General features: G+C 38.4%; 7 protein-coding genes across 10 annotated transcripts in view; 6 read left to right on the top strand and 1 right to left on the bottom strand.

The window, feature by feature from the left end:
* The window catches only part of LOC134817807 (BSD domain-containing protein 1-like), a 48,099-nt gene extending 44,398 nt beyond the window's left edge, over window positions 1-3,701 (top strand). The window contains exons 2-10 of the mRNA XM_063827146.1: window positions 17-196; window positions 304-411; window positions 608-776; window positions 952-1,061; window positions 1,744-1,812; window positions 2,011-2,235; window positions 2,356-2,722; window positions 2,889-2,992; window positions 3,151-3,701. Of these exons, the coding sequence (XP_063683216.1) occupies window positions 26-196; window positions 304-411; window positions 608-776; window positions 952-1,061; window positions 1,744-1,812; window positions 2,011-2,235; window positions 2,356-2,722; window positions 2,889-2,992; window positions 3,151-3,183 (1,356 nt within the window). The 5' untranslated portion in view covers window positions 17-25 and the 3' untranslated portion in view covers window positions 3,184-3,701. The remainder of the gene's footprint in view (window positions 1-16; window positions 197-303; window positions 412-607; window positions 777-951; window positions 1,062-1,743; window positions 1,813-2,010; window positions 2,236-2,355; window positions 2,723-2,888; window positions 2,993-3,150) is intronic.
* LOC134817750 (kinesin-like protein KIF9) overlaps window positions 1-4,168 on the bottom strand; it is a 94,649-nt gene extending 90,481 nt beyond the window's left edge. For 2 of the 4 annotated variants that reach the window (XM_063827039.1, XM_063827048.1), the window contains exon 1: window positions 4,137-4,168. The gene's annotated coding sequence lies outside the window, so the exon portion shown is untranslated. The remainder of the gene's footprint in view (window positions 1-4,136) is intronic. The other 2 variants (XM_063827028.1, XM_063827017.1) reach the window with 1 other exon arrangement.
* The window catches only part of LOC134817765 (endoplasmic reticulum membrane-associated RNA degradation protein-like), a 52,701-nt gene extending 44,409 nt beyond the window's left edge, over window positions 1-8,292 (top strand). The window contains exon 2 of the transcript XR_010160566.1: window positions 8,210-8,292. The gene's annotated coding sequence lies outside the window, so the exon portion shown is untranslated. The remainder of the gene's footprint in view (window positions 1-8,209) is intronic.
* Window positions 8,293-9,024: 732 nt separating this feature from the next.
* LOC134817958 (transcription factor BTF3 homolog 4-like) lies at window positions 9,025-17,381 on the top strand. The gene is made up of 2 exons (XM_063827349.1): window positions 9,025-9,029; window positions 16,845-17,381. The coding sequence occupies exon 2, from the start codon at window positions 16,862-16,864 to the stop codon at window positions 17,294-17,296; it is 435 nt and encodes a 144-aa protein (XP_063683419.1). The 5' UTR covers window positions 9,025-9,029; window positions 16,845-16,861; the 3' UTR covers window positions 17,297-17,381.
* Window positions 10,453-15,829, top strand: LOC134821146 (very long chain fatty acid elongase 5-like). The gene is made up of 7 exons (XM_063831818.1): window positions 10,453-10,675; window positions 11,979-12,071; window positions 12,265-12,382; window positions 12,505-12,686; window positions 12,858-12,966; window positions 13,082-13,191; window positions 13,870-15,829. Exons 1-7 carry the CDS (start codon window positions 10,563-10,565, stop codon window positions 13,943-13,945), a joined length of 801 nt encoding a protein of 266 aa, XP_063687888.1. The 5' UTR covers window positions 10,453-10,562; the 3' UTR covers window positions 13,946-15,829.
* Window positions 17,382-22,717: 5,336 nt separating the features above from the next.
* On the top strand, window positions 22,718-25,589 carry LOC134816181 (hemicentin-2-like). The gene is made up of 2 exons (XM_063824957.1): window positions 22,718-24,231; window positions 24,402-25,589. The coding sequence occupies exons 1-2, from the start codon at window positions 22,879-22,881 to the stop codon at window positions 24,495-24,497; spliced, it is 1,449 nt and encodes a 482-aa protein (XP_063681027.1). The 5' UTR covers window positions 22,718-22,878; the 3' UTR covers window positions 24,498-25,589.
* On the top strand, window positions 24,526-25,377 carry LOC134826032 (von Willebrand factor-like). The gene has a single exon (XM_063838294.1). The coding sequence runs from the start codon at window positions 24,526-24,528 to the stop codon at window positions 25,375-25,377; it is 852 nt and encodes a 283-aa protein (XP_063694364.1).
* Window positions 25,590-26,976: the final 1,387 nt, after the last annotated feature.

Genomic DNA, 26,976 nt, shown 5'->3' on the forward strand with positions numbered 1-26,976 from the left:
CCCTGAACTCCTCTTTAGCTATGAGATGTCGGAAGAGTCGGGGACGAGCAGCTCCAGTTGGTGGGGACTAGGTTCCAGTGTCGCCAGTAACTTGTCCGGCAACTTACCTACCAACTTGACCAGTAACCTGACCAGTAATTTGACCAGTAATTTGACCAGTGGTGTAGGCTCTTTCTGGAACAAAGCAAAAGAAACCGTAAGAAACACTTCCTCAAATTGTACTAATTTTAAATGTGCCCTGTAAAGAAACAAGAATTTATATTGACAGCAGATTACTTTATTATTATTCTATATTCTATTCAGGGTTCTTATGTGTACGAGTTTACAGCAAACGACTTCAATGAAGTAAAGGCGTCCCTAACACATGATATTATAGCCCCCTCCGCCTCTGCACTCAAACACAAGCTTCAGGTAAAACTTTGACCCTCCACAATTTTATAACAATCGTATTTTATTTTAAAACTTACCACAGATCCTCATTATCTTATAACATTACTGATCTAGATAATGACTAGTATTATAATATGCCGCAAACACTCACTAAACACTCATAATTATGACGTAATCCTAATCCAATAAACCCTGACATAATACGACTGTCTTACAGCCACACGCACAGTATGGGTCACTTACAGACTCCGTGGCTACAATGCTGGGGAACGTGTCCGACTACCTGGCCCCCGAACCGGAACACGTGGAGTATGTATCTAGATACGGAGAAGATAGGATAAATGCCATACATACCTCCCAGGATACGTATCTCAGTCACAAAACAGGTTTTTTGATATATTTCATTCGTTGTAAATAAGGTTTCCCAGTTCCATTGTATGTGGAAAAGAAATTGACTGTCATGATACGAAACATTGATTTTAAATCTGCCCAGCGCAGAACTTGTCTGAGATTTATACCGATTAATATTGACAACTCTTCTAAACATGCTCTCCTCTTCAGACGACCACTACAAGGAATGGAGCACTACCTTTACTCTGGAGGACCACACCCATGAAATAAGCCGCCTGCTTGTCGACAATCAGAAACTCAGAGACTTACACACGCTACTGGTACACACTTTGTTTTCAAATCAAACTTACATACGCTACTGGTACACACTTTGTTTTCAAATCAAACTTACATACGCTACTGGTACACACTTTGTTTTCAAATCAAACTTACACACGCTACTGGTACACACTTTGCTTTCAAATCAAACTAACACACTCTACTGGTACAAACTTCGTTTTCAAATCAAACTAACACACGCTACTGGTACACACTTTGTTTTCAAATCAAACTAACACACGCAACTGGTACACACTTTGTTTTCAAATCAAACTTACACACGCAACTGGTACACACTTTGTTTTCAAATCAAACTTACACACGCTACTGGTACACACTTTGTTTTCAAATCAAACTTACACACGCTACTGGTACACACTTTGTTTTCAAATCAAACTAACACACGCTACTGGTACACAGTTTGTTTTCAAATCAAACTAACATAATGAAATGTGATATTATATAAGTCAGTAGGTTTGTGATGAATAATACCCACTCGGACTCCTAGTAACATAGTGTAAACCGGTGATAATTTCCGCATGGAGTTTGTGTCCATTCACATTTCACTGATAGCAGTGTGTGTAGTGTGTAATGTGTAGTGTGTAGTGTGTGTACAATATACCGTGTATTGTAATTAATTGTATTACTGTAAATAACGTCACATAATATATTCCAAACATTCAGGTACCAGCCGAACTGAGTTACACAAACTTCTGGAAGATCTATTATTACCGAAGCGAATTATTTTCCATGGTAAGCAGCTTTTTGTAACATATGTACATATTATAACGTTTCAACTACGTTAAACATTATTTATGTGAGTAGCAGCCACTGCATAAAGTAATCGTACTGATTTTACTGCTTAACATCTGATAATTATTCAAATAATCGATAAATTATGTTGCGAAACCAAGTTCTAAATACTTTAACACAAAACAGCCATTTAACCAGGAAAAAGCAAGACACGAGGCCTTGTTATCGAGGGTAGACAACGAAGAAGCAGAAGAAGAACTGAAATGGAGTGATGATGAAGACGAGGAGGAGGAAACGCCCGAACTGATCAGTACTTCTGAAGAAAGTAAAGAGACGATAGAAGGGAGCGGAGCTAACATTATCACTGAGCAGCCTGTATCTGTGGAGACTTGTACCGAGGGAACTGTCACTCCTGGTGATAAGGTTAAAATAGTAGCTTTTATTGTAATTAATTGAATATTCATTGATAATAATAATTATCACTTACAAATGTGGTGGTAGAGGTTGCATAACTTATCAGTTTGTAATTTGAAATATTTTCAGTCACCACAAGACCTTACATCAGAGAGTACTAATTTAGTGACCGAAGAAGAGGTGGAAATAAAAGCAGAGGATACAGAAGAGATACTGAAGCCAGAGACAGTCAAAACGCAAGAAATAGTTGAGGCAAAAGAATCAGTTGAGACACAAGAAACAGTTGAGACACAAGAACCAGTTGAGACACAAGAAACAGTTGAGGCAAAAGAACCAGTTGAGACACAAGAAACAATTGAGGCATCACAGCCAGAGACTGTGGAAACACAAGAAACAGAATCGATGCAGTCCTCATCCGCCGTAATGTCGGACTCCACTGATCCTAAAATTGAGGTTTCCTCCGAGGAAGGCTCGTACGACGTTGTTAAACACGGAGGTGGGTGTCTTATCTATGATAATATTCATCTTGTAGTGTAAACCAAGAGTTATGAGCTAAACTGCCTGTTTTTTTACAGATCATGTTATAGCACAAATTTGACATCTGGAACACTTGTTGAAGACAGTCACTCTTTTAGTTTAATCTAATTGTTTCAATGTCGTAGAGTTGGAGCGTCCCCCATCTGTCCAAGATGACGAAGATTTCGAAAAAGAACTGGATCAAATGATGGAAAACATCAACGTTGACGAACCAACAGCATCAGGCATGGTACGTTACTTATGATGTATTTCTGTTGATGAATATTTTAATACAAATCCGTGGCGTGTTGGGTTGGGATCAAATACCTTATCATATTTATAAGTAATTGTTGATTAAGTTACGATATGTATTATGTTTTCACTTAACTGAATATAATTTCCTTTCAGGACGATGATGGTGACTGGGAGGAGTGGGACTGACACCTATTTTTATATCAGAAATTAATGGGGAATCTTTCTAGGCTCGACATGTTTATTGGATATATTTTATGGGCCAATTTGACTACGAATAAAGGGCGACTCATTTTGTTGATACCCTGCGATTTGATTTTGCATGCCACCATGTAGGGGGAGGGGGGACAGTGGACACCATGTTACAAAATAGATATAATACAAATTACAATAGAGTTCCTGAAATGTTAAATGGGTTATTTTCTTATTAACATATAGGTTTGGTGATAGTCACGATTGTAAATTAGATTATGTTTTATTTATGAATGTTATACGTATTGGAAATTGTCAATCAAGCTGAAGGTTAATAAGTTTTACTACAATTTTATACGTGCTTTTCGAGACAATGAAAAGTGACCTAAACGATGTCAAACAATGATTTTCTTACTGTGAATTTCGAGGTGGTTGTAATTTTCAATTGAAGATAAATAAATAAAACTGCTGTATAAATGTAATATTCTTTGCAGATAGAAACATTCCATCATGAACACATTCTTTGTATATGTACCTAAAAGCATGGAGAAACTATATCCTCATTTTAGGGATGCAGAATCATACAGGGACTCCTAAAAGTCATTAAACAAACGTTCGAGCTCATAATATACCGGGATTTAGAGAAAATCGCTTTTACCAATGGAAAATCTAGTCCGATGTTCTTAGGGAAGGAGTGTTTTCATGGACTTTCTGGAACGCGCGTTTGAAATTGCACTATACTGAAATCAACTTGTCTGTGCGCGGCTCACATATCGTGCGCACACTGCACATGGTATTTGCGATGATCGAATCGATCTAATATGCTATAACGATGTATAATAATGGATTAAATCACTGATATATTAGAGACATGACAAGAGAAACGCCATTTTCGGACGTGAGGAGAGCGAGGACTCAAACTACATTAAATTAATTCCTTCTGTAACGTCCTCAATAAATGTAATAGATTTGTAGTGTTGTAATTAGTTTTGTAGCGCGATGCACTACTGGGTCGCGCGCGCATATATCTTTTGCAACCCAATGTTCATGGCGAATGCGAAGATTTGACATCGGATCAAATAGTTAATAAAGCGAGTCACTACACATATACAAATTGTAAAAAGGCCAATAACAATAACAAAATTGAAATAACATTTAGATGTTCCTCCTCGTCTCCTCTACTCTAACATTCCACCTTATACTCCTCCTCCTACACTCACTATCATCTTCAGCATACTAAGATACTTCATATGTAAGGTTCAATCATACACCCTGCCCAAAGTCACTTGCACCCCTCCCCTAATTAACGGTGTACTCGTAACATCTTAGTCCAATCCTGCCGCTCCTGGTTAGTCTATAACCTACATCCTTGTTGTGTAGCGCATGCACTCACTGGTCGCGCCGCGCATCAATAATTCTTCTCGCAACCAATCGCGAGTATCACCACCTGTGCTCACCAGCTGCGAAAGATTGACATCGTGAATCACTCGTTCTGCTTCGCATTTTTTTGCTTCGCACTTGTGATCTCATGTTCGTTGACTTTCAATCAATCCATTATAACCCTTCCAGTCGATTGCCCCTAAGCACATCTCTTGCAGCGACGCGTCGACGTCGAAGGGCGACTCCTCAAAGTCCGTACCCCATTGCGTTTCGCTATAGGATCTCCTGTATCGTTTTACGATACAGCATATTGACATCAATCATCTCCTCCGCGACATACGCATCTCGCCATTAACACCTCTCTATAGTGCGCGCGCGCCACATAACGCATCGCGCTATCAACGGAGCAGACCGCCATCGGCGCGCGTCATCACGTATGTAGTACATGATTTATAGGTACGCTAAAATTCTAGTTATTTCCAGAGCAACGCGCAGTTGCTAGTCCTCACTCTGTTAAGTTTTCTAATGTTCCACATCCAAACCGATTAGATCCCGCCTCTAAATGGTCCTCTTCCCTCACACTGTAGTTCAATCCTCCGTCCTCAGTTACTCTCCATATATAACAGTTTACATCACCCTTAACGCACAGCGGACCGGCCTTACCTCGTTTCGCCCTGGCCTAATGTGATGATACATGTTTATGCATTCCCACCTTTTTTTCTGTTTAATCAAAATTGATTGACGATCCTTTGGATGCAAGCTTATTGTTCGGTGATAATTTTACATATTTATTAGTGTAAAATATAAATCAAGTGATCATTGCAAGCCATCTACAAATGAGCATCTACTCATTATATTAGCCTCTGCTCAAGGATCAGTAGTTACTGTCATATAGGCAAAGTCTTTTTGCCTTCCAGTAATCTTATGCTCTAGTCCACCTAGGTGTCTGATGTTATACACACACCTGCTGTAGTCATCCTAGGTCTTGTGTGTATCCACAGCAAGTGTGAAACGTTGCTCAGGTGTCTGCTCCTATGGTAATAACGGGACAATACCCTTTCTCACAAGTAGCTTGGTTATACTATCAAAGTGCGTGCTGGAGTCGACGTTTGAAACAAATACTTTCACATATTTAAATTGTAGCACTCGATTCATGTACCGTTTTTACTCTCATTCTCATGCAGGCTTTTAAACGACAAGAATGTCTTGACAAAACTGCCCTTACACATCACATACCCCCTCCCGCATATCTCAGTGTTGACAAATTAATAAGTCTCTCTCCTTCTCGTCCCCAATGTGAGAGACTGAATGGACATTTAAATTTGTAGCATTAGGATTAAGACTACATTGAAGAGGTCACTAGCTAAGTACCATCCTTCGATTACTAGCAGGTAGTGATACTTCGCATAAAACGCTTTGGTTACTGCTTAGTGTCTCAGTTACAGTGGTCGTCCCCCTTTTTCTAGAGATAATAAATAAAATTTAATATTACATTAATAATGGGACCGCTGTACAACCCTCATTGTCCACTGAGTCAACAACGAAACCCTAACAACCTATTATGGATGGCTTATCTTAAATAAACTGACTGCTTTAGGGGATACTATCGCCGCGCCGCAAGTACTACAAACATAATTATCTTGACTTAGCTCGTTTTTGCTTCGCATTGTCGATCTCGATGGGTTCGTTGACATCGTCAATCAAGGCGATGTTTGATTCACGATGTCAATCCTTCGCATCTCGCCGATCTGCATACGGTTGCGAGAAGCATTATTGGATGCATTATTGGATGCGCGCGCGCGACCCAGTAGTGCATCGCGCTACAAGGCGATGTCAACCTTTCCAGATCGTTGCTCTATAAAGCAACAATCTAGTCGAAGCAAGAATGCTAGTTTGCGCGGCGAAGTCCTCCAAGTCGTGACCCCCATTGGCGTTTCGCTATAGTGATCCCCGGTATCGTTTTTACGATACTGGGGGAGCTGGAGCCGCGCATTCGTGCGCGGCGGGTCATACAATGTACAACGTATGACAAGTGATTTTAGAGAATACGCTGGTAAAATTTCTAAAAAGTGTATTTCTAGAGCAAAACGCGCAGTATTGCTAGTACCTCAGCTCTGTTAAGTTTATAAAAATTGTCCCACATCCAAACAACGATTTGGCGTCGCCCTAAAATGGTGCACAGCAGGATCATATCAGCGCGGCCATTCTATTCTGCTTTCGTTACGCCACTGAGCACAACACACAATTAAATGTGATGCATAATTTTTATTGGCATTCACAACCTTTTTGTTTCTGATCAAATCATAAATTGATTGAGCTGATCCCATTTGGGGCTGAGTGCAAGCTTTATGGCGTGAATGTATCGGTGGATAATTTTACATTTTATGTAAAGAGTGTCAATAAATAAAATCAAGTGATGCAATTGGCAGAGTACAATCATACATAATGAGCAATAACTCTCATTTATCTATCGTAGCTCTTCTGCTGAGGGATCAGGTAGAAGTATACATTCGATATAGGGCAGCCCATGTCTTTTTTGCCTTCCCACGTACACCTCTTACTGCTACTAGCACACTCCTCAGAATGTCCATTCTCAGGCGTTTCCTGATGTTACACATCACCTGGCTGTAGTCCTCCTTGGTCTTGGTGGCTATCAACAGAGCAAGTCTCCTGATGGAACGTTGGGCCTCAGGTGTCATTGCTCCTGTAGTGGTAAATAGAAGCGGGACGAATGACCCTTTCTCCAACTGTAGCTTGTAGGTCTATAACCTACCAAGACGCGCGCCGTGCTGGACTCGTCGACGGTCTTTGAAACTAATACATTTCACGAGTATCACCCGTTAAATTGTAGCACTCGGTTCATGTACTGGTTTTACTCTCATTCTCATGCAGGGTGTAGAGCTGAGGAATGGTCTTTGACTGATATAACTGCGCCTTACCACATCACAAATCACAATACCTTTCCTTCCTGTTTCTGGCTATGAGGTCTGCTAGTCTGTTGACAATATCTTAATAAAGTTCTTATCTCTCCTTCTCGTTTCTCACTTATGGTGCAGGAAGACTGAGATGGACATTAAAATTTGATGCAGCATATGGATTAGAGACCCTTACATTGAAGAGAGTGCACTCAGGCTAAAAAAGTTACACACTCCTTCAGATTACTAGGCAGGTAGTTGATGCACCTTTCGCAAGTAAAAGCCGCTTTGGTGTACTTGCTGTAAGGTGTCTCAGTTACATGGGTCGGGTTCCCCCCTTTTTTCTAGAGATAAATAAATAAAAATTTAATATTACATGTGAAATATATGGACATCGCTTTTATCAGACCCCCTCCCCTATTTGTCCACTTGAGTCGCAAAATCGAAAACCCCCTATATCTGATGGACCTAATTATGGATGGCCCTTATTCCTTAAATAAACTGGTGTATTCTGCTTTAGCTGGGATTAACTGATGCACTGGCCTGTCAAGTGACCCTACAACATACTATCTTGTAGCCTTAGGCTCAATTTTTTAGATGGAGTGTACGTTGGACTATGATATTGGGACAAACTCATGATTCATATTCTTTTACTAATTTTATATCTCGTTTCAGATTGATCATGTACCAATCCTGATCATTTATTACTTAAATATCTTTTAGGTAAGATCACAGCTGTACTGTTTGCAGCGTATTGCCGAAGGTAACAAAAGCTTCCTGATTACCATGAGAGAAGCAGCTGGATGTAAAGTAAACTGAATCACTGCAATGGAAACCGACTACATCCAAGTAGATAATGATTCCATCTCTCTACATGATGTGATACTTGTTTCTGCAAGTTCTGACAGTGAGGATACTTCAGGGGACCAATTTATTGAACTACCAGAAATTCAACAGAAAAATAAAATTGATGTACACAAAAAATTTGAATCTGAATTAGCCATAGACCAAACATGGGGTGAGTGGATGCAAGAAATACCTGGAAACACTTGGAATAAACTCCGCCAGTTTACTTCTTTGCAATGGAAATGGTCAAAGAATATAGTCTCTTATGCTAATTTGCCTGAGTGGCTGAAAGATAACAAATTCTTGCTCTCACATCACAGACTTCCCATATATAGCTTCACCGGCTGCATGTTCAGTGCTTTCAGGTGTCATTCAGAGACTGGCAATATCTGGACACATCTTATCGGAAGTTTGATGACTCTTGGTCTGGCAATTTACTGTTTCTCTGCACGATTGCACAAACTGCATTGGTCAGAGCAAATAGTGTATGCACTATTTTTCCTTTCTGGGATTTTATGCATGGGGTTCAGCTGCATGTTTCACACAGTTATTAATCATTCACCGAAAATGTTCAAGTTATTCAGCAGACTTGATTATTTGGGTATAGCTCTACTCATTGTAGGATCTAATCTTCCTTGGCTGTACTATGCTCAATTCTGTAGACCACTGGTTTATGTAATCTACACTGCTGCATTTATTGCTGTTGGGATTGCAGGTACAATTGTTACCATATGGAGCGAGTTTGATAAACCCAAATACAGGACTCTGAGAGGAGGAGTATTTCTGACCATGGGACTGACTGCAGTTGTTCCTGGACTGCACTTCACTATCAAGCACGGGTGGAGTGAGGCCATGGAGCAAGCTTCTTTGGGCTGGATGATCTTGATGGGTTGCTTTTATGTATCAGGAACAACACTTTACATGCTTCAAGTCCCTGAAAGATTTTCCCCTGGAAAGTTTGATGTCTTCTTTCAGAGCCACCAGATTATGCATGTTTGCGTCTTTATTGCTGTCTTCATATGTTATCATGCGATATCCTTATTGGAATTTAGGCATACAGATGCCATTAAAAATGGCACCATATGTACTAACAATATTCTGAATATAACTAAATGGGCATAACTACTACTAAGAGATAATTGGACTGCAACTGCTAATACAGATTGAGTAATGTCAAAAATGAGAATGGGAAGTGGCATGGTATAATTATTCTACTCAAATATGTATAATGTATATATTCTAATTCGCCACACATTTTAATCAAATAGCTCTAGAAAACTGTACGTTAAACTTAATGCTATTCAGCTTGTTTGCTTGTCTCCCATATTATAACTCCTCTCAGATTTACACAATTATTTTGCCTCAGATATTGAATTTTCAGATATCAACCTTCCAAAGATTTTTAATAACCACTATTCATGTTCTCTATTAATTTATTGCATTCAATCCTGACCGTTGGCCTTTGATGATTCATGTTTTGTTTGTTGTTTTAGTTAATTTCACTTAAAATACTTTATAAAAAACTTGTTAATTATTAGATATGGATGATCTAAATTATGATTTCAAATATAATTTTCAAACAGCTGATTGTTGTAAGAACTCCATATTGGATTTCTCAACAACCAAATGTAACTGTTTGATTCGAAGATTGTAAATGTAAAGTTATACAAGATGTTGCAACCGTAATTTAGTTTTAAATGTATAACTTTGAGAGATATCTTGCACCTTATTTGGTCTATTTTGCAAATTAAAGTTGTAAAGAAGTAAGTAATATATTTGAAGTTTTTATTAGATCTGCCATCGACATTATATGTATCATTGAATTTTAATATGTCCATATTTGACAACATGTGCTTATAAATGTGCAAAACTTGGTGAAATAAGGTGCCGGTATCACTCTAGCTTGTTTTAATAAAGCGATTTCATGTATTACATCATAAATGAAAGAAAATTGACTATATTTTGCGATTCTATATCTATGTACATAAAATGTATTAATTCTTTAAATGATCCTGTTTATCCAATCATGCATTTTCTTGAATTTTCTTGACTATTAAAGTTTAGCACACTTGTCAAAACAAGCCATCATTCCGATCATACAACATTCTTGGTCACGTACATCTCATATATATCTAAATCACTTAAGATGAATTCAAGTTATGAACATGACAATACATGTTTTACTCAGTATATTAAAGATATAACCCCGAACCAAATGAAGTAGCCTGTTAAAGCATGACAATGATGGCCACACTGATGGAGGAAAAGTGGGAGAGGAACCCAAAAGAGCTAGCTTTAATGGCGGTGTTCTATATAGCCGCCTTTGTGGCTCTCAAATACGAAAGGAGGTTCGTTCAAAAATGATTTTAATTTAGTGAGGTAATATTCATGGTACGATAAGCGTAAGATTAAGAAAACTTGAGAACCGAGTGTAGATTTTGATGTTATACAGTTATACAGTACGGAGGGGGGGGGGGGGGGGGGGGGGGCCGGGGGGGCGGGGGGGGGGGGGGGGGGGGGGGGGTGCCAGTATACAACCATTAATACTTCATGGAAAGTTATTTGCCTTCAGGTTTGATTTTGTTTCATTACTCGCCCAATCCACTCACCACCCAATATGTTTTATCAATAACTTATCTATACTGCACACTTGCTACTGTCCTGCTTCGGACTGCTAAACTACATTGTTCATTTTTGGAACGGTTTCAGCTTTCACCCCTAATAATACACTCACTGATCTTTCATTTTCTTCTGTACATTGAACGTTTTAATTGTTCGCTCATTGTTCTCCTGTTGAAAGGCGTATGATGTATTTTCTTTTACATTCTACAATATGAGAAAAAGTTTTGCCAGACATAGTATAGCCATTATGGAAAATACTGATTGATTGTACGTAATTCTTCTATTGTCGTCACTTGAAAGTCACAAAATGTTAGTTCTCAGTATAATAATTATTTTCCTCCATCGATATGTCATATGACAGTTCTCATTCTATGCCACTTATGCCATTTTCGCTTTAATTTGAGTATGTGGTTGGGAACTCTCCAGACGCATTATTTATACTAGCAGGAACCCGTCTAAAGTGGTGTCAAGACTCAAAAGACTAAAATAATTATTACCTATTTAATTCGCGTTTTTGACACCACTAATTGGGGGTCCACATTTTGGGCACTAAAATTATTATTCCTTGGCCAATTTTTTATTTTTTCATGCTTATTTGAAGGCCATTAGAGCATTTGAACCAGTCAAAAAAGTTTAAGTTGTATATCTTTTACGGTTTTTGCGGAAAGTCGTGTTAAAGTTGATGTCGTGGTGTCAGTAAAATGGTACGGATATATATATATCGTCTCGCTTTACATATAGTAAGATACTAAGTAGTAGTATAGTAGTACTACTTTTTATTCAGTGCGTTGTAGAAAAACACTCATCGGCTCAGATGAGACTAGATTACTGTTACTCTAAAAGTTTAACAAGTAGCTATAATATAATAAATCTAGCCTGGAATATATGTACTGGTCAGGAAATAGGGGCCACAGTACGGTTTAACTGAAAGGGTTAGAGCTAGACATAGGATAAAACTGAAAGTACTGTTACCAGGATGCCCTGGTGCTCTTTTGTATTCTTCACACTTACGGTTGAATTACATTTCAGGGATAAACCGCCAGCCAAACTGAGGAGCGCCAAGCTTATCTATAATACCTTTATGAGCATATTCTCCTTTTACGTGTTCTACGGAGTGTGCCGGTATGTTATCGAGCTTTGTCTTTTTGGCACCGTGCCCATCTTAGAAATGATATCACTGTTTAATGTTTATGAAATGAAGAAGGCTTATGTGTTGCCGTTTGGCTGCTGATCAAGAATTTATAGTAGGTAAGTTGGTGGAACATAGTGTTGGCAAGGCTATAGAATGCGCTCTTTATTTTATGTTACCTTTCAGAGCGTTAGTTAACAACTACATCAACTCTAAAAGTGAAGTGAACCCCTTTAAGTGCGATGATAATTTGGAACTGTTCAATGGAATGGAGTGGTACTTCAAGATATTTTACTTCAGCAAGGTTTACCATTCTAGTCATTCATATTATTATAATATATGATCATATATTATAATTTATATTTTTATAGTTTATCTATCTACTAATGGCACTGATATTTATTAATCGGATATTAACATTCTCAGTTTGTAGAGTACATAGACACCTTCTTCCTTGTGATGGCAGGAGTAGCGAACCCGGGTATGAAGATGACGCTCCATCTTTACCATCACACCATCACCCCCACCATCGTGTTCACTACTTGGTTCTATCCTTGTAATGGTGGCTGGTGTGGACCTCTTACTAACAGCCTCGTTCATGTCATCATGTATGTTATCTTTCACTTTCACTATCTTATCTTTCACTTTAACTGTGTTATCTTTCACTTTCACTGTGCATGTTTTATGTTTCACTTTCACTTAACAAATCAAACTTTGAAGTGCAGAATGATCGTCTCTAGTAGTTTTTACTTTTGACTGTAATGTAAAATTTGTTGCAGGTACGCATACTATGGTATATCAGTGGTGTTCCCCAACATCAAGAAGTACGGCAACCTAGTAACTTACGTCCAGCTCACCCAGTTTGTGGGTGTAATACTCTATCACGTGGTAAGAATGCATTTTGGGAATGAAAAATTACACATTAAAAAAAAACCACCTTAGGTATTTCTATTTGCCAAAGAGCTTGAGTGTGCAGTTTGAAATAAATGTAACTATTTTCCAGTTCTCCATTTTCCCTAACTGCTGGGACTGTAATTGCGACAGAAGACAGCTCCTCTTCAACTTCTCCCAATATCTCATCTTCCTCTTCCTCTTCATCTTCTTCCTTACATCGTGAGTAAAACCGTCTGGTTTTCAGTTTTAAGACAGGGTCAAATAGTTGGTTAAATAAGGGTGTATTCTCCAAGTTTGCAAAATCAACACCAACGGGCCAGAATTTACATGGTAAGAATTCCTCGTTTATTGAACTTTTGATTTCGCATATTTGTTGAATGTGCGCTCGTTGTTAATATTATACATCGTGGATTCTCATTGTTTCCCCACGAAACTTGACTCTGAGTATGTTTAGGACAAATTGTTACCAAAGCACTAAAAACCTGGAATTTATAGTACAATAAGTTGTAATTACTAATTTAAATTAATTTATTTGATTTAACTGTGCTTAAGTGTACGACTCAATTAACGGGCCATTTGCATTGGAACGAGTAATTTAATTAATTATCAAATACTTGTTCTGCTCTTACATTTAGGATACAAAGTAACATTTAAAGCGAGCCTGTTAAACTAATTATAAGTCTCCTCTAATTAGCAGTATAATAGTACTGTAGTAGTAATTAATTACTACTAATTACTACTACAGTACTATTATATTACTAAATACTAAATAACAGCAATAAGTATGTGCTCGACACTCCTTCTTTTCGAAGGCAAAATCCCTAAATTTAAGGAGGTCCTCGACATTTCTTAATCAATATTAACTCAAAAGTTAGTAACTTCTAACCAAATTTACAGTAAAAACAGAAGCAAGAAGATGAACGAATCGATTACCACCAAAAGTGGTGAAAAACGGGAAGTGAAACAAGAATAAAGATTTTACATTTTTAGTGTATATTGGGAAGTATCTTTGTCAGATGAGCCTAAGAAATGTAATTAGTGATGACTAATTAGGTGAAATAGTGATTAGTCGATTACTTGATTGATTAAAGTATATTAATTGTATATCGGGCTTCAAAGTTGATCTTGGTCCCAAGTGATATTTTGATAGTGTCTAGATGATAACTGGGCGTTTTATTCCCTTATCGATAAAATTGATGATTTTAAAGATAATATTCTGATGCGATCTTAATTATTGCAAATCTATTGTAATTATTATATCTATTATGTGCTGATTAAAGCACTATGATCCCTCCTGATATTGAGTGTAATTCATTTAATTTAATTTGATTCTTGTTAATTCCTATAAATTTATTGTTGTAAGCCTTTCCTTTTGTAAAACTTGTTAACTCATTTTTTGTATTCCCTTTTTCTATTGTTGCTGAATTATAGAGTAAGCTGTTGACATTTAATTTGTCACATCTTTTTGACATTTAGAAACCAGCTAGTTATTGATGTTGAATTATTGTTAAAGTAATTGTTAAAATGCTGATATATATCCACTATCCAGATATATATCTATTTATGCTGACTTGAACTGGAAATAGAGAAATCTATGCTAAGTCTATCAATGTATGTCATAAGTGACATGTAATGTGGATATGTAATATGTAAAGGAAGACTGAAAGCAAATTTTGAACCATGATATTTAAATAATATTAACGAATAAATATTATGAGACGGATAATATGTAAGTAAGCTTTTTGAATTTTTCCGTAAATTACCTTTATGATCTACCGACTACCGTACGATCTCTATACAAATCAATTTTACAATCTACTAGATAAGGCAATGTTTCCGCCTTAGATTTACTATTAGTAATGAAATGTGGTTCTATTACTTGTCCGGGTATATATATTAGTAAGTATACTTACTACTACATTAGCATGTAAGATTTAGGCTTAGAATTAGAGTTTAGATTAGGGTTTCAAATTTGGTATTAGGCTTTAAAATGGGCGGTTGGCTGTACACTGTACAGTCGAACCTCTATATGACTTACTGACTTACTGTTAAGGCGGGTAGTGTTCCCGAGAATCTTTAAACAAGCTCAGGCACCGCGATATACAGTCCCTCTATATAGAAGTATATGGAGGGATGTAACCAATCCAATACCGTCTTTCTACCCTCCTTGCTCCGAACTCTTGTAATAGTGAGTTGAGTATTGTTGAAGTATATTATATACTCTTATATATAAGAGTATTACGATTGCTATTAAGTGTTAGGCTGCCTACTCGGTGGGGGCGACCTGACCAGCTTGATGTTAAAATGTTACCGGATACTGAGGTGAAGGTATCGCCATTCTGGGGAGTCAGGTCGGAAAATTATTAGCGTTCAGCAATCAGCGTGCATAAAAATTTACAGATTCGTAATAGTGTGGCAGGAGAGTCGTTATGGTGTGGTAATAGTGTGGCTGAGTCGTAATGGTTTGGTAGGAGGTTTTGGGGGTGTCGTGAGCTTTTTATCGTACAGGTATCGGAATTGTAACCATGGTAACACCTGGTAACTATTGTAACACATGTGTGCGAATTATTTTTGTAACTTTGATTGTAACTTAAATTGCGTGATTCTGTAAATAGTGCGTATGCTTTAGAGTGAATTTATGACGGTAACTTTTTGTATTGTTTTTGTTTATTCAGGGATATTTTTATGTTTATGATATGTATGATACATCCGTGTTCCCATCAAGGTAACCGTGGAACTAGATCTGTAGGGTTGATTTGCGAATGTTAGCAGCAAGTACTGTGTTAAATATAATGACGTTAATAGCATTGAAACTGTTGTAATTGGTATATATCCAATAAGTACTATCACAATATGACCGCCTCGTGTTTCATTGCTTTCGCTAATAGACATTTAGTATGGATAGATTAATCAGTTGGTAATCTCACTAATGACATTGAAGTACAGCCCTTCTCATATTACATTCAGATATTTTCACTCAATATTTTCTAATAAAAACTTGTATTATCCTCGGACTAAATCATTCCAGTTGACCAAGCTTGATTTGCTCTGGAATATTCGTCACTTCACCAGCTTACAGCAGTTTATTTTGCAAAATCCTTTGGCATGAGGCGATTGGTTTTATCAATATGTATGTACTATTCAGTGTCATGTACCAAAATGAAAACGAACAAGTATCATCTAGACAAAGAATTAACCTTTTTTCTCTTCAGACCATTATCGGATGATACTTGGGCCCAAAGTTCTGCACTTTTCATAATATCGATTACTTGTGAAATTCACACTTCCATCTTGCCCCGTAAATAGTTCAAAGTTCTAGAATATTCTAGTCCGCTAACTTGAACATCCGGTAATATACCAGACATAGCAAATTATCTTATTAAATAGTTACATCGATGAAAACTATACTAGTAGTTTTAGTCGTTCATTGTTTGAATATTTAATTTCTGGTTTCATCGGTTTTAGCCATAATATGGTCGTGATTTATGGCCAATGAATTCGATCAGTAATGTAATGTTCTGTTATAACTTATACTGTAGCTTGAGTATGTACGTGGCCGGGGTTACGTCAGAACTTAAGGCACCACATACTGGACAGTATTGAATTTAGAAAATAAGCGGCTGTATTTCATAAAAGCATGGCACGATATCCCGTTTTTGAAATTGAACACCAAGCCATATCTTCAAATGTAATTTTCCTGATTTGAAAATATAATTTCTTGAGAAGCATTCTTTGGTAATTTGTCCTGCTAAAATCCATTTCAAATTGAACCTACCTACCTATTGATTTATATAAATTCATATAAAAATCGATTTATTTTTTCATACCTTAACCATTTTTCGAATGAATTACTAACAACAACTCTATTTTAGCTCAAGCAATCTCAATCATGGTTATAATCGATCAAGAAAAGCTGGCTAAGATGCAGCAGAGTGTGAGAATTGGTGGTAAGGGAACCGCACGCCGAAAGAAGAAAATCATCCACAAAACCGCAGGAACGGATGACAAAAAACTCCAAACAACCCTAAAGAAACTGCAATGCAACAACATCCCAGGAATTGAGGAAGTGAACATTATCAAGGACGACAGTACCGTAATCCACTTCACAAACCCCAAGGTGCAGGCCACAGTGGGAGCGAACACATTTGCTATTTCGGGTAATGCCGAACACAAGAGTATCACAGATTTGTTCCCTGGTATTTTGAACCAACTGGTGGGTATGTCCAGCTCTCTTCCTTCCAAATCTAAACCTCTTGTAGATGACGATGAGGTTCCCGCTCTTGTTGAAGATTTTGATGAAGCCAGCAAGACGGAGGCTGTTTAGTAAGCACCTTTCTCGGAAGCACGGACTGCTCTATTTTTTTACTAGAAACCATTGGTTGTATGAATTGCTATTTATTACTTTTAAATTTCTGTGTCATTCCTTTTCACCCCTCCAATGCCCCCTTAATTCGATTTTTAAACTGCAACGATTTATACTGTATGTACCGTCAATGCTGTCACATGTAAAACGTAAACATTTGTCCTAATGAACAGCTTCATTTTGTATGAATATCTTTCGGTGTAATATGAGAATAAATCCCACTATTGTCAGTATACATGTTCGACTGATATTGTCTTGTGTGTATGTACATCAAGAAACTGTGTTCACATAAAATCTGGAATTCGTGTAGCCAATTAGGTCGTATTTCAAGATGCCAAATAGCTTCCATTTTTTTAATGAATTATAATGTAAGCAGCTCATGATAATTTAACATTAGTTTAAGTTTTAACATTAGTGTAATGGAATGTGCAAGCTTTTCCCTAATCAAAATCCTACTCAAAATTGTAAATCGTCAATCGTTCAGAAATTTACCCGCACAATGGATTCATGCTAAAGCTCGATTCAATAAAACATTATTGTGCAATGTATTCTCAAGTTAGTCTCCTGACTTTTGACTATTGCGCGCCATCGTGTAGACTCGAATGTAACGGTCGCACACTCTAAAATGGAAGAGGCCTTCCTGGACGTCTTATGGGAACGCGCGGTAGCTAGTATTAAGGGTCCTTTTTATTGCGCACGTGAAATTATGTCCTAGCTCTGCATGTATGTGCTTTTTAATTTAATCAAGGCCAAAGGGCGGCAATTCGCTTTATTGCATAATGATAATGTTACACAAATTTATAGTAGCAATTGTATTTTCTTTGATTGATGTATTTGAGTTCCGGTTACATCACTGGCTTTTAGCTAAAGTATCATGGGATTGGGAGAAACATCTCCCCGCAGATCAGGAATTTTCTCGAACGAAATGGCCAGCACGTGAATTTGCCCTGTGCATTTAAGTAACATTTTTTATCGCGTGATATCACTGAAGTAACTTGGAAGCTGTGAGAATTTACATTAGGTAGGAGTAAAATCTGGCATAGCTCACAAAGAAGCCAATTGTTAATCTCAAAATTGAATTTGGACTTAATTTAAAACTGTGCTAACCGTATTTTAATGATGAAGATTTGCGATTAACCGCGTTAACCTAGCTGCCAGAATTACCCACTAAGTTGTTTAAGAGATTAAAACTGATGATATTTGACTATATTACTGTTCATGAAACCATAATCAAGCATGTTTATGAAATATGAATGTATAGTGGATCAAACGAATTTTTTTCTAATGGAAATAATTCTATCTGCTCTTTGGACGTGCATAGGAAATTGAGTGTATATTGTAGATTAAAAGCTCCAGTCATGAAACTTTTAAAGACTTAGAAGATATGGTGGAGAGAGAGAGAGAGGCTGGCGCCGTAGCTACAGTCTAGTAGTAGTATTGAAGAACCAGCATTCCGAATTTTTGTCTTTCCAAAAAGCAAAATTTCCTTTAAAAAATGAGTTTTATTGTTTGGGACTATCTTTGGGGATCCACATCTTCTGAAGACTTCCAAGAGTATAGATCTGTATGACGACAGTCTTGCTGTCCTAAGGGGTCGTGCACCTATTACGTAATCATTTTTTTGGACACATTCACCCCTCCCCCCCTCTGTAATCAGTTTTACACATAGCTATTGTGTAAAATGCATTATGATAAAGTTACTTAAAATAGGCCAACCCTCTAGAAAGAATTCCATCCTGAAGTAGAACAAAGAAGGAAATGCAAGCTCCATAGTCCATATTATCTATCCAAATCCAATGTAGCCAAAAATGATCCCCACTGCCCAGTTAAGTTAGGAGGCGTCCATAAGTAACGTCTGTGTATTTTTTTCAATATAACACTAACAGGCACTGATTCCGAACCAGGTAGATTTCAACTGCCAGGGGCCCTTTCAGAAAAATCTCGAAGATTGGCTGTCCGCTGCATTGTCAATGTAGACTTAGAGTGATTTAGCACGCTCGGAATCACCACATGACATATATAATAGGGTTAAAATGCTCCCCTGGCGAGATATCGGTAAAAAATTGTAGGTTTATAACTGATAACCTACAGAACGCGCGCCGAGTTGGACTCGTCGAGAACAAATATTTTACGAGTGTCGCCCGTTAAGTGAAAAACTGTCTTGATCACATGATGAGACCATATTAAAGGATGAAGGAATTTGGTCTCATTTCTCGATAGGGTTTCAGCATATGAGCTCCAGTTCACAGTTAGGGATCGGTTTAACTTTAAGGGTTGGGATTGCAGATTTTCCTGGCATGCCAATCTGCAAGTGCAATCCCAATTCCCATAATATAATGCACGGCGCTCTTTTCGAGCTTCTAGTTAAACTTAATTTTACGTGAGACTGAGAGGAGCGAGCAATAGTGAATAGACTAGCAAGGTAAGGATCAGATTATAGAGTGCTAGGCCTAGGGTTTCGTACACTTACAGTCATTCAGGGCCACCTAATGAACATATCAAAAAGTCACGTGACGGTCGAGGTAGAGTGATTCAGATTAATCATCATCCCCACATGACTTGTCACACGTTGTAGAACTAGACCTGCCGCGCACGAGTGCGCGGCTGTATCGTGGCGTCCGCGGTCCGCCACGATACTAGCAAATAGTGAAACGACAATGGGGGTCACGACGTGATAGTGATAATACACAAATCAAAACAAAATTCTAGAAAACTGACACTCTTGTGTTGAACTTGAAAGACGAATATGATTTAGAAGCTTATCAAAAAATCAAAATCTTAGCGAACCAAGGTCCAAGAATCCATAATATGAATCCAAACAAAACTCTGTCTTAACACATTTCAAACAACAATTTTGTCCACACTGTAACACACGTCGCCTCCTTTGACGAAGTGTCTCTTATCTGGCTCGTCGTTCGATCTCTTTTTGAGTTCTAAAACAATCTTTTGCTGTTCGGCACGTTCCTTTACCGAAAAGTTCTGAGCTACGGAGATGCCTTGCTCTAGTCAAAATCTGCTGCACGATCGTGGAGCTCTTCAAAGTCACCTTAACAGGTCTATCTTTATCCTTGGGTTTATTCAAACCAATTCTGCTAGCTTCTATTTTTGGCTTTTCACCAAGTTCCAAAAAAAAACTTGACCGACCTTGTCACATAATCAGATTCCGACTTCGGTCTCTTTCTGCCACAACATCCTTAATGAAATTCTTCAAGATATTTCTATCCGAATCCAACAATGGACTTATGCTGCTGAGGTTTTTGATTCCTGTACCGCGGCGCTGTATGTCTTTAACTCTGATTTCACAGTATCCTCAACTGATGCTACAAGTTGAAGTACAACCACAGATTTCAAGTCATCAAGCTGTTAGCTGCTTGTTTTTGGCAGCTAGTAGTAGCAGCTCTTTCTGCAGATCAACTACTGTCAGTGTCCCCTGACTGTCAATTACATCGGTGTGCAATTTCTGATTATATTTCTCCAGCTGATCAATGTAATTGTACAACGATTGTCTATACATAATTTTTAACGCAGCATTAACTTTAAGACTCTGAGCCATCAGCCATGACTTCACTAGTATAGTGATTTCTCTTTTAACACTGAAACTCTGAACTACACACGCGTTTACAAAGGACATAGCCAAAATCCTGCAGAAAGTATGGATCCTTGGTGAGCTAACCATTGTTGGGTTGTCATGACAACTCTACAATTGCAATGTTCGTGGTTAATAAATAATTAGAATACTATTTATCATAGATCCGCTCTTATCTCTACGGCTACCTTTGGCTTTATATCTCTAGAACGCCCAAGGGAGAGATATTGATAATAATATCACACATCAATGTCTCAATGATCAAATTGTTTTAGTTTCATGATGTTACTAACATCATGAAACTAACATTGTTAGTGTTACTTCAAACATAAATTCGTGTAACGACCTCGATTCGATAAAAATCTAGCAATGCATCTTACTTTGCTAAAATCAGTTTACTAAAAAATAAAGCATTTTTGGGCATAAGTTCAATATTGCACTTAAAGTTAACTACAGTTGACAAGTTGTTTAAAAATATAGTCATTGCAAACAGGAACAGATTGCTGTTGTTGGAAGTGGAACTAACGTCATTCAGCCAACAAGATACATTTCATTGTCCCCTAGTAACACATAAGGGCGTGGTCGTTATTGGCTATCAACAGAGCCATCGCATCGTGTGGCCACCCCAAAGGGCAGATGCTTCTCGGCCCATTTTCCAACAAAGTAGAGAGTTTGAGTCAAAAATTGTTGAACCTTTATCAGGAGCGATTCTTGTATCTTGAACTGCTTGAGGTCCGATATATATGAGGTATTCCTCGATTTTGGTCCCTTGACGGTGATCATGATAGAGCGATCATATTTGATTGGTTTGCTGATATTCCACTTTTGGTCGAAAAATTTTTGACGACAAGCTGGAATTTTCCTAGTAATATTACAAATGAAGACGTGCTCATTTTACCATGATACGGAGATTTTGAAGATGGGCTCCTGGAAATGGGCTAGATCAATACACGAGAAGCATTTCTAAGAATGTAATATTATTGGCAACGATAACTGAGCAGTTTTAACAAAACTATTTCGCTAGTTCACACTTTCATATAACCATGATATTATAACTTACTTTAGAATCCATATAAATTAAGATGTGGCAAATGTCTACACACTCCAGACCCAGTGACAAAGGTTATTTGAGTATTCGAATACATGCAGAATTCATACCAGCAACTGCAATACATTTAAATATTATTTTTAATCGGATGACCGATCAGTGATATAATACAAATTCGGCATACCCTTCACCAAATATAATTTTAACTCAGTCGTCAGTTCAGACAGGTTAAAAACGAGTTTTAAAATGAAATCACTGTAATGAAGTCATTGGAAATTTATAAAGTCATCAAGTGAAGTGGTTATAACATTAAAAAGTAGGCTGTCTGAAATCATCCTGAAACAAAAATGATAGGGAAATTTGTAATGGCTGTTTGAACAATTCTCCCGTCAGAATGCAGAAGTCATCGTTCATTTCGCATATCATGATTCATTACCACATATTTTAAAGACAGATATAATAAAACATAATACGATTTGCATACATGTACGGTATTGTCCATAAAATACGGAATATATATTTTCATAGGAGATCAAAGTGTGAGAAGACCGGCCAGACTGATGATAAGAAGAGCGGTTACGTGATCAAAGTATCACGTAAAACCTAAGGTGTGTAAGTGAGTTAGTGAGTGTCCAGTAGCGCTGTTTGACGTCACTCTTCTCGCACTATGTTATCGTATGTCTCTCCCTGTGTCACGTGGGTCACGTGGGTTGATGACGCACCGACAGCCGGATTTTGTAGGGTGGGTGTAGAGGGTGAGGGAGTTGCATCACGGCGTCATGGTTTGGTATAAATGTTCCTCCTGCACAGTTATCCTCACATTTAACCGATCTTTTCTATCGACTTGAATATTTTACATTTGTAAACTCACCTACTTTTCTGTTCAACACATTTCTTGTGAATTTTGACATGACTCTTCGAGTGATTGCTTTACTCCTAGCCCTCTCTGTTGCTGCCCTCTCTTACGAGTACGATGATGATCAAGAACAAGCCTGTTCTTTCGGAGGAATGAAATACCTGTGCGAGAACTACGAAATCTGCTCTGAGTTCGGACTGATTGACGAGGACGCTAAGAACGCTCTTTGTGGAGCTTATCTCGATGAACTGAACTTTAGCCCAAGTAATGGTCCTGCCTCCACCTCTGATACAAGGGTCCACACTGAGCAACCCACAACAGACTCCCTGAGGGAGACTGAGTACCCCACCTCTGATTTCTTCACTACTAATAACGCTGTAACCACCAAAGACTCGTACTCGTCCCCTCAGACTACCGATGCTGATGATAGCTTCACCACTTACCAGTTTACTACTGGGGCAGAGGATGAACCCACAGTGGACCCTGAAGTTGTGAGACGACCCCCAGTCATCACCATTGCTCCAGTCAATATTACTGTTGCTCCTGGTGGAACTGGTAGATTTGACTGCGAAGCAAAGGCCGCCATGACCCCTCAGATTACCCTTACCAGGAAAGACCAGCTGTCCAGACCCAACCTGGAATCCTTCAATGCTTTCAGCAGTGGTCATGTCAGTCAGACGACCATCAACTCCATCACAATCAACAATGTGGACGAACCTAACGAAGGCTGGTACACCTGTCTTGCCTGCAACAGACACGGCTGTGATGAACACGACGCCTACCTGACTGTACTGGATCTGTGTGAGGGAGTGACCTGCCCCGGGGAGAAACAGTGTGTCGGGAACTACGCTGCTGGACACGGACATACCTGTGAGTGTCCTTCATACTGTGATAGAGCTGACATGTTCGCCAGTGACTTTGTCTGCTCTAACTATTGTGAGGAACAATTCAACGAGTGCCTGATGAAGGACGATGCCTGCAGGAACGACAAGTTCGGAATTGAAGTCATGAACAAAGGGAGATGTGGCAAGGTCGAGCACCCAGAGATCGTGGAAGAGGAATTCACTTATGGAGTCTTCGAACTGGTAGAGGGTGATGAACTGATTCTCGAATGTAATGCTATAGGATTCCCTGAGCCTGAAATAGTGTGGTACAGACACGACGAGATTGTAGGATATGGCAACTACCTGATAAAGTCTGTCTCTGTCGCTGATGGTGGGGAGTATACTTGCGAGGCTGTGAACTGCATGACCACCAAAGTTAGTAAAATTCTAGCTGCCGTCGTAGTCAAAGAAATCCCTCCTCCTCCCCCTGCTATTGTAACCACTGCTGCACCGGTCATCACATCCACTGAACCAGCTTCCTTCGACAACATCATCGTGGAAACCCCTAGAGCTACTTGTGCGGTAAGTTCTAGCTTAAGTGTTATTATTCAAAATGATAGTTTTCCAGTGTTGTATTTTATTACATGTTTGTCAATTACGCAAAATATTCATTTTGTGTTACCCAAAGTTATATATTTCCTATTTTATTTCAAAGATATTCGCATCCAAACTGACGTATCTCAATCTTACAGGTATACGGAGACCCTCATTTTCTGACCTACGACATGAACGCCTACACCTACATGGGACTGTGTGACAATGTCCTGGCTAATGGCTATGGACTGTGAATCTGCACGCTGGTTCGTCTACGGAAGAATGAGGCCCTGTGGAAAGACTGGTGGTTCCTGCTTGGAGTCTGTCACCGTCTTCGTGAACAACGATATTCTCGAGCTCCAGAGAGGATGGTTGGTTAACAATAACGGAACGAAGCTCGTCACCAAGAACCGTAAAAATGAAGAGATCGTCGTGAAAGGAAAAAACCAAGATTTCACCTTAATATTTGACGGAGCTATGCTCACTCTCACCGCTATCCTCGACACCAGAGCGACCGCCACCCCTGGAGTCTACGAACAAGACAAGATCGTTGTCCGTTGGGATGGCTTCGTCTCAGTTCAGATCCAGACACCCATCAGCACCAGAACTTGTGGAATGTGCGGTAACAACGACGGCAGACCTGAGAACGATATGACAACTCGTCGTCGTAAGATGACCGACAATGTAGACGAGTTCGGAAACAGCTGGCAGATCGACCCAATGAGAAGATGTCCTGAAACCCAGAAAGCAAGAACATCAAAGGAGGTGTGCGGAGAGAGGTACCAGGAAGTGAAGACGGAGTGTGAGCGAGTGTTCAGCATCTCCAAGTTCCAGGGTTGTATCGCAGCTGGACACGACACTGCCCAGTGGGTAGACAGTTGTGTCTACGACGAGTGCGAGGGACTTATGCAGAAAGAGGAGTTGCCTCCTAAATGTGTGGTGGCTCAAGCTTATGCTACTCAGTGCGGTAACCTGTTCTGGCAGAAAGGAGACACTGCTCCTAGGATTAACAACGATATCACCAACTGGGAGATGGAAGCTGGATGTCCCGATGAAGCAAAGAGGTTCCAACCTATCCTGGACACGGGATGTCCCCAACCTACTCTCGAGGAGGAACTCGCTGGGACCTTCTAAATCAACTAAAAAAACTACAATTTATATAAACTTTATTTGTTACGGACGATTGTTCTGCACTTTTAAATGAAATTGCATAAAATTGCTGATCGTATTTGATAAGATGATATTATAAAACTTTTAAATATATAACTTTTTATACCATTGCTAAACTTTATTTTCACGTACGATGATATATATTTCTAATGAAATTTTACTTACCAAATACAAAGGGTATTTTATAATTATTTGAATTTATTTGAAGGGGGTATTTTTGCTTCTGTTTTGTTTTATGTTTTATAGTTTTCAGATTTTCTTTTATAAACTTGCTTATACCTTCTTGTGTCTGACCACAGCTACAGAAATGAGTTCATCACAAAGTTATAAATACATCACAAATTGTGCCTTCAAATGAACTGGACAGAAGTCCTCCAATAGTGTAAAATAGATTTATGATAAATGCATGGTATAACGTGTTTAACAATTACTTTCATACAGTTGTAAGTAAATACTAACTACCACTGAAGGTTTTTACAATACACATATTACATTTGAATTATCCACTTTTCCAGAGCAGAGAGAGTTGCAAATCAGATTAAATACTTTTGCACTGCTATTTGCAACACACAAAAACAAACTGTTAGCAACCAAATTGGTTAGTTTGCTCGTTAATACATGTTTAATGTTTATGACATGTTTTCAACATCCACTGAACCATTTCAGCAAGTTTTTTAACACAGATATTTGCTCTCTAAGAAATGGAATGACGTAATACATCGATGTAATAGATCGATTTGTACCATTTAGTAAGCATGGTCTGGAAAAATTCAATTTTACGGATCATCATCTTCGTGAGAATAGCTTGTGAAGTTTCTAGTTTTAAATGTCAGACCTGCAACAGTGTGTATAAATTCGAGGGGAGACAGCAAATATCATCGGAACCAGGTACTGCAGGTTACTTGATGTGATATGTATAATATATTGTATACACATTGAATATTTTACATTGTACATACATATTACATATACACATTGTGTATATCATGAAGCTTAAACTACTCGTGTGTAGAAGACATGTATCCAATAAAGCTTACTTTAAGTACTTACTTCCTTGCGTCACCCGGTCATGATTAGTAATATAGAGGACAATTAGTAGTTGTCACGTGATATGGCTGCAAATAGTGAAGAAGTCTGAGACTACCTGAGTAGAAGATAAAAGATGAAGCTGAAGAGGAGTTCTATTTCAATTCAAATTGTTGCAAATTCATGACGTTTTATTTTTGGGGGGGGGGGGGGGGGGGGGGGGGGCCAACCATATTAAAGTATATTAAAATGTAGGATTTTTCCCGATTTTGACCCGGGGATATACTTTAATATACTTTAATATACAGGGTGGGCCAAAAGTCAGTACCCATACGTTGGCCTTTATAGCTCAGTCACTGAGTGCCCAATTTAAATACTTCTTTCTGGTATGACTTAGTACCACCACTGGTTCGAGGAATTTGTCAACTCGATAAATATTCGCGGTCATTTTTTTCAAATGGAGGTTCATTTTCACATTTATTTGATAGTTTGGATAATCGGATCAAGCTAAATGTTATTGAATTGTGTTTGGCCATT

This window comes from Bolinopsis microptera, chromosome 1 (assembly GCF_026151205.1).
Source record: "Bolinopsis microptera isolate Bmic1 chromosome 1, MBARI_Bmic_1.0, whole genome shotgun sequence".
NCBI lineage: Eukaryota > Metazoa > Ctenophora > Tentaculata > Lobata > Bolinopsidae > Bolinopsis > Bolinopsis microptera.

What these genes read in the sequence shown, in the direction of transcription:
- LOC134821146 (XM_063831818.1), top strand. Translation starts at nt 10,563, where the DNA reads ATGACAATGATGGCCACACTGATGGAGGAAAAGTGGGAGAGGAACCCA. An exon ending in GCTCTCAAATACGAAAGGAG is followed by an intron (nt 10,676 to 11,978) that starts GTTCGTTCAAAA and finishes ATTACATTTCAG; the next exon opens with GGATAAACCGCCAGCCAAAC. An exon ending in AGCCTCGTTCATGTCATCAT is followed by an intron (nt 12,687 to 12,857) that starts GTATGTTATCTT and finishes AATTTGTTGCAG; the next exon opens with GTACGCATACTATGGTATAT.
- LOC134826032 (XM_063838294.1), top strand. Translation starts at nt 24,526, where the DNA reads ATGAGGCCCTGTGGAAAGACTGGTGGTTCCTGCTTGGAGTCTGTCACC.
- LOC134817958 (XM_063827349.1), top strand. Translation starts at nt 16,862, where the DNA reads ATGGTTATAATCGATCAAGAAAAGCTGGCTAAGATGCAGCAGAGTGTG.
- LOC134816181 (XM_063824957.1), top strand. Translation starts at nt 22,879, where the DNA reads ATGACTCTTCGAGTGATTGCTTTACTCCTAGCCCTCTCTGTTGCTGCC. An exon ending in CCCCTAGAGCTACTTGTGCG is followed by an intron (nt 24,232 to 24,401) that starts GTAAGTTCTAGC and finishes TCAATCTTACAG; the next exon opens with GTATACGGAGACCCTCATTT.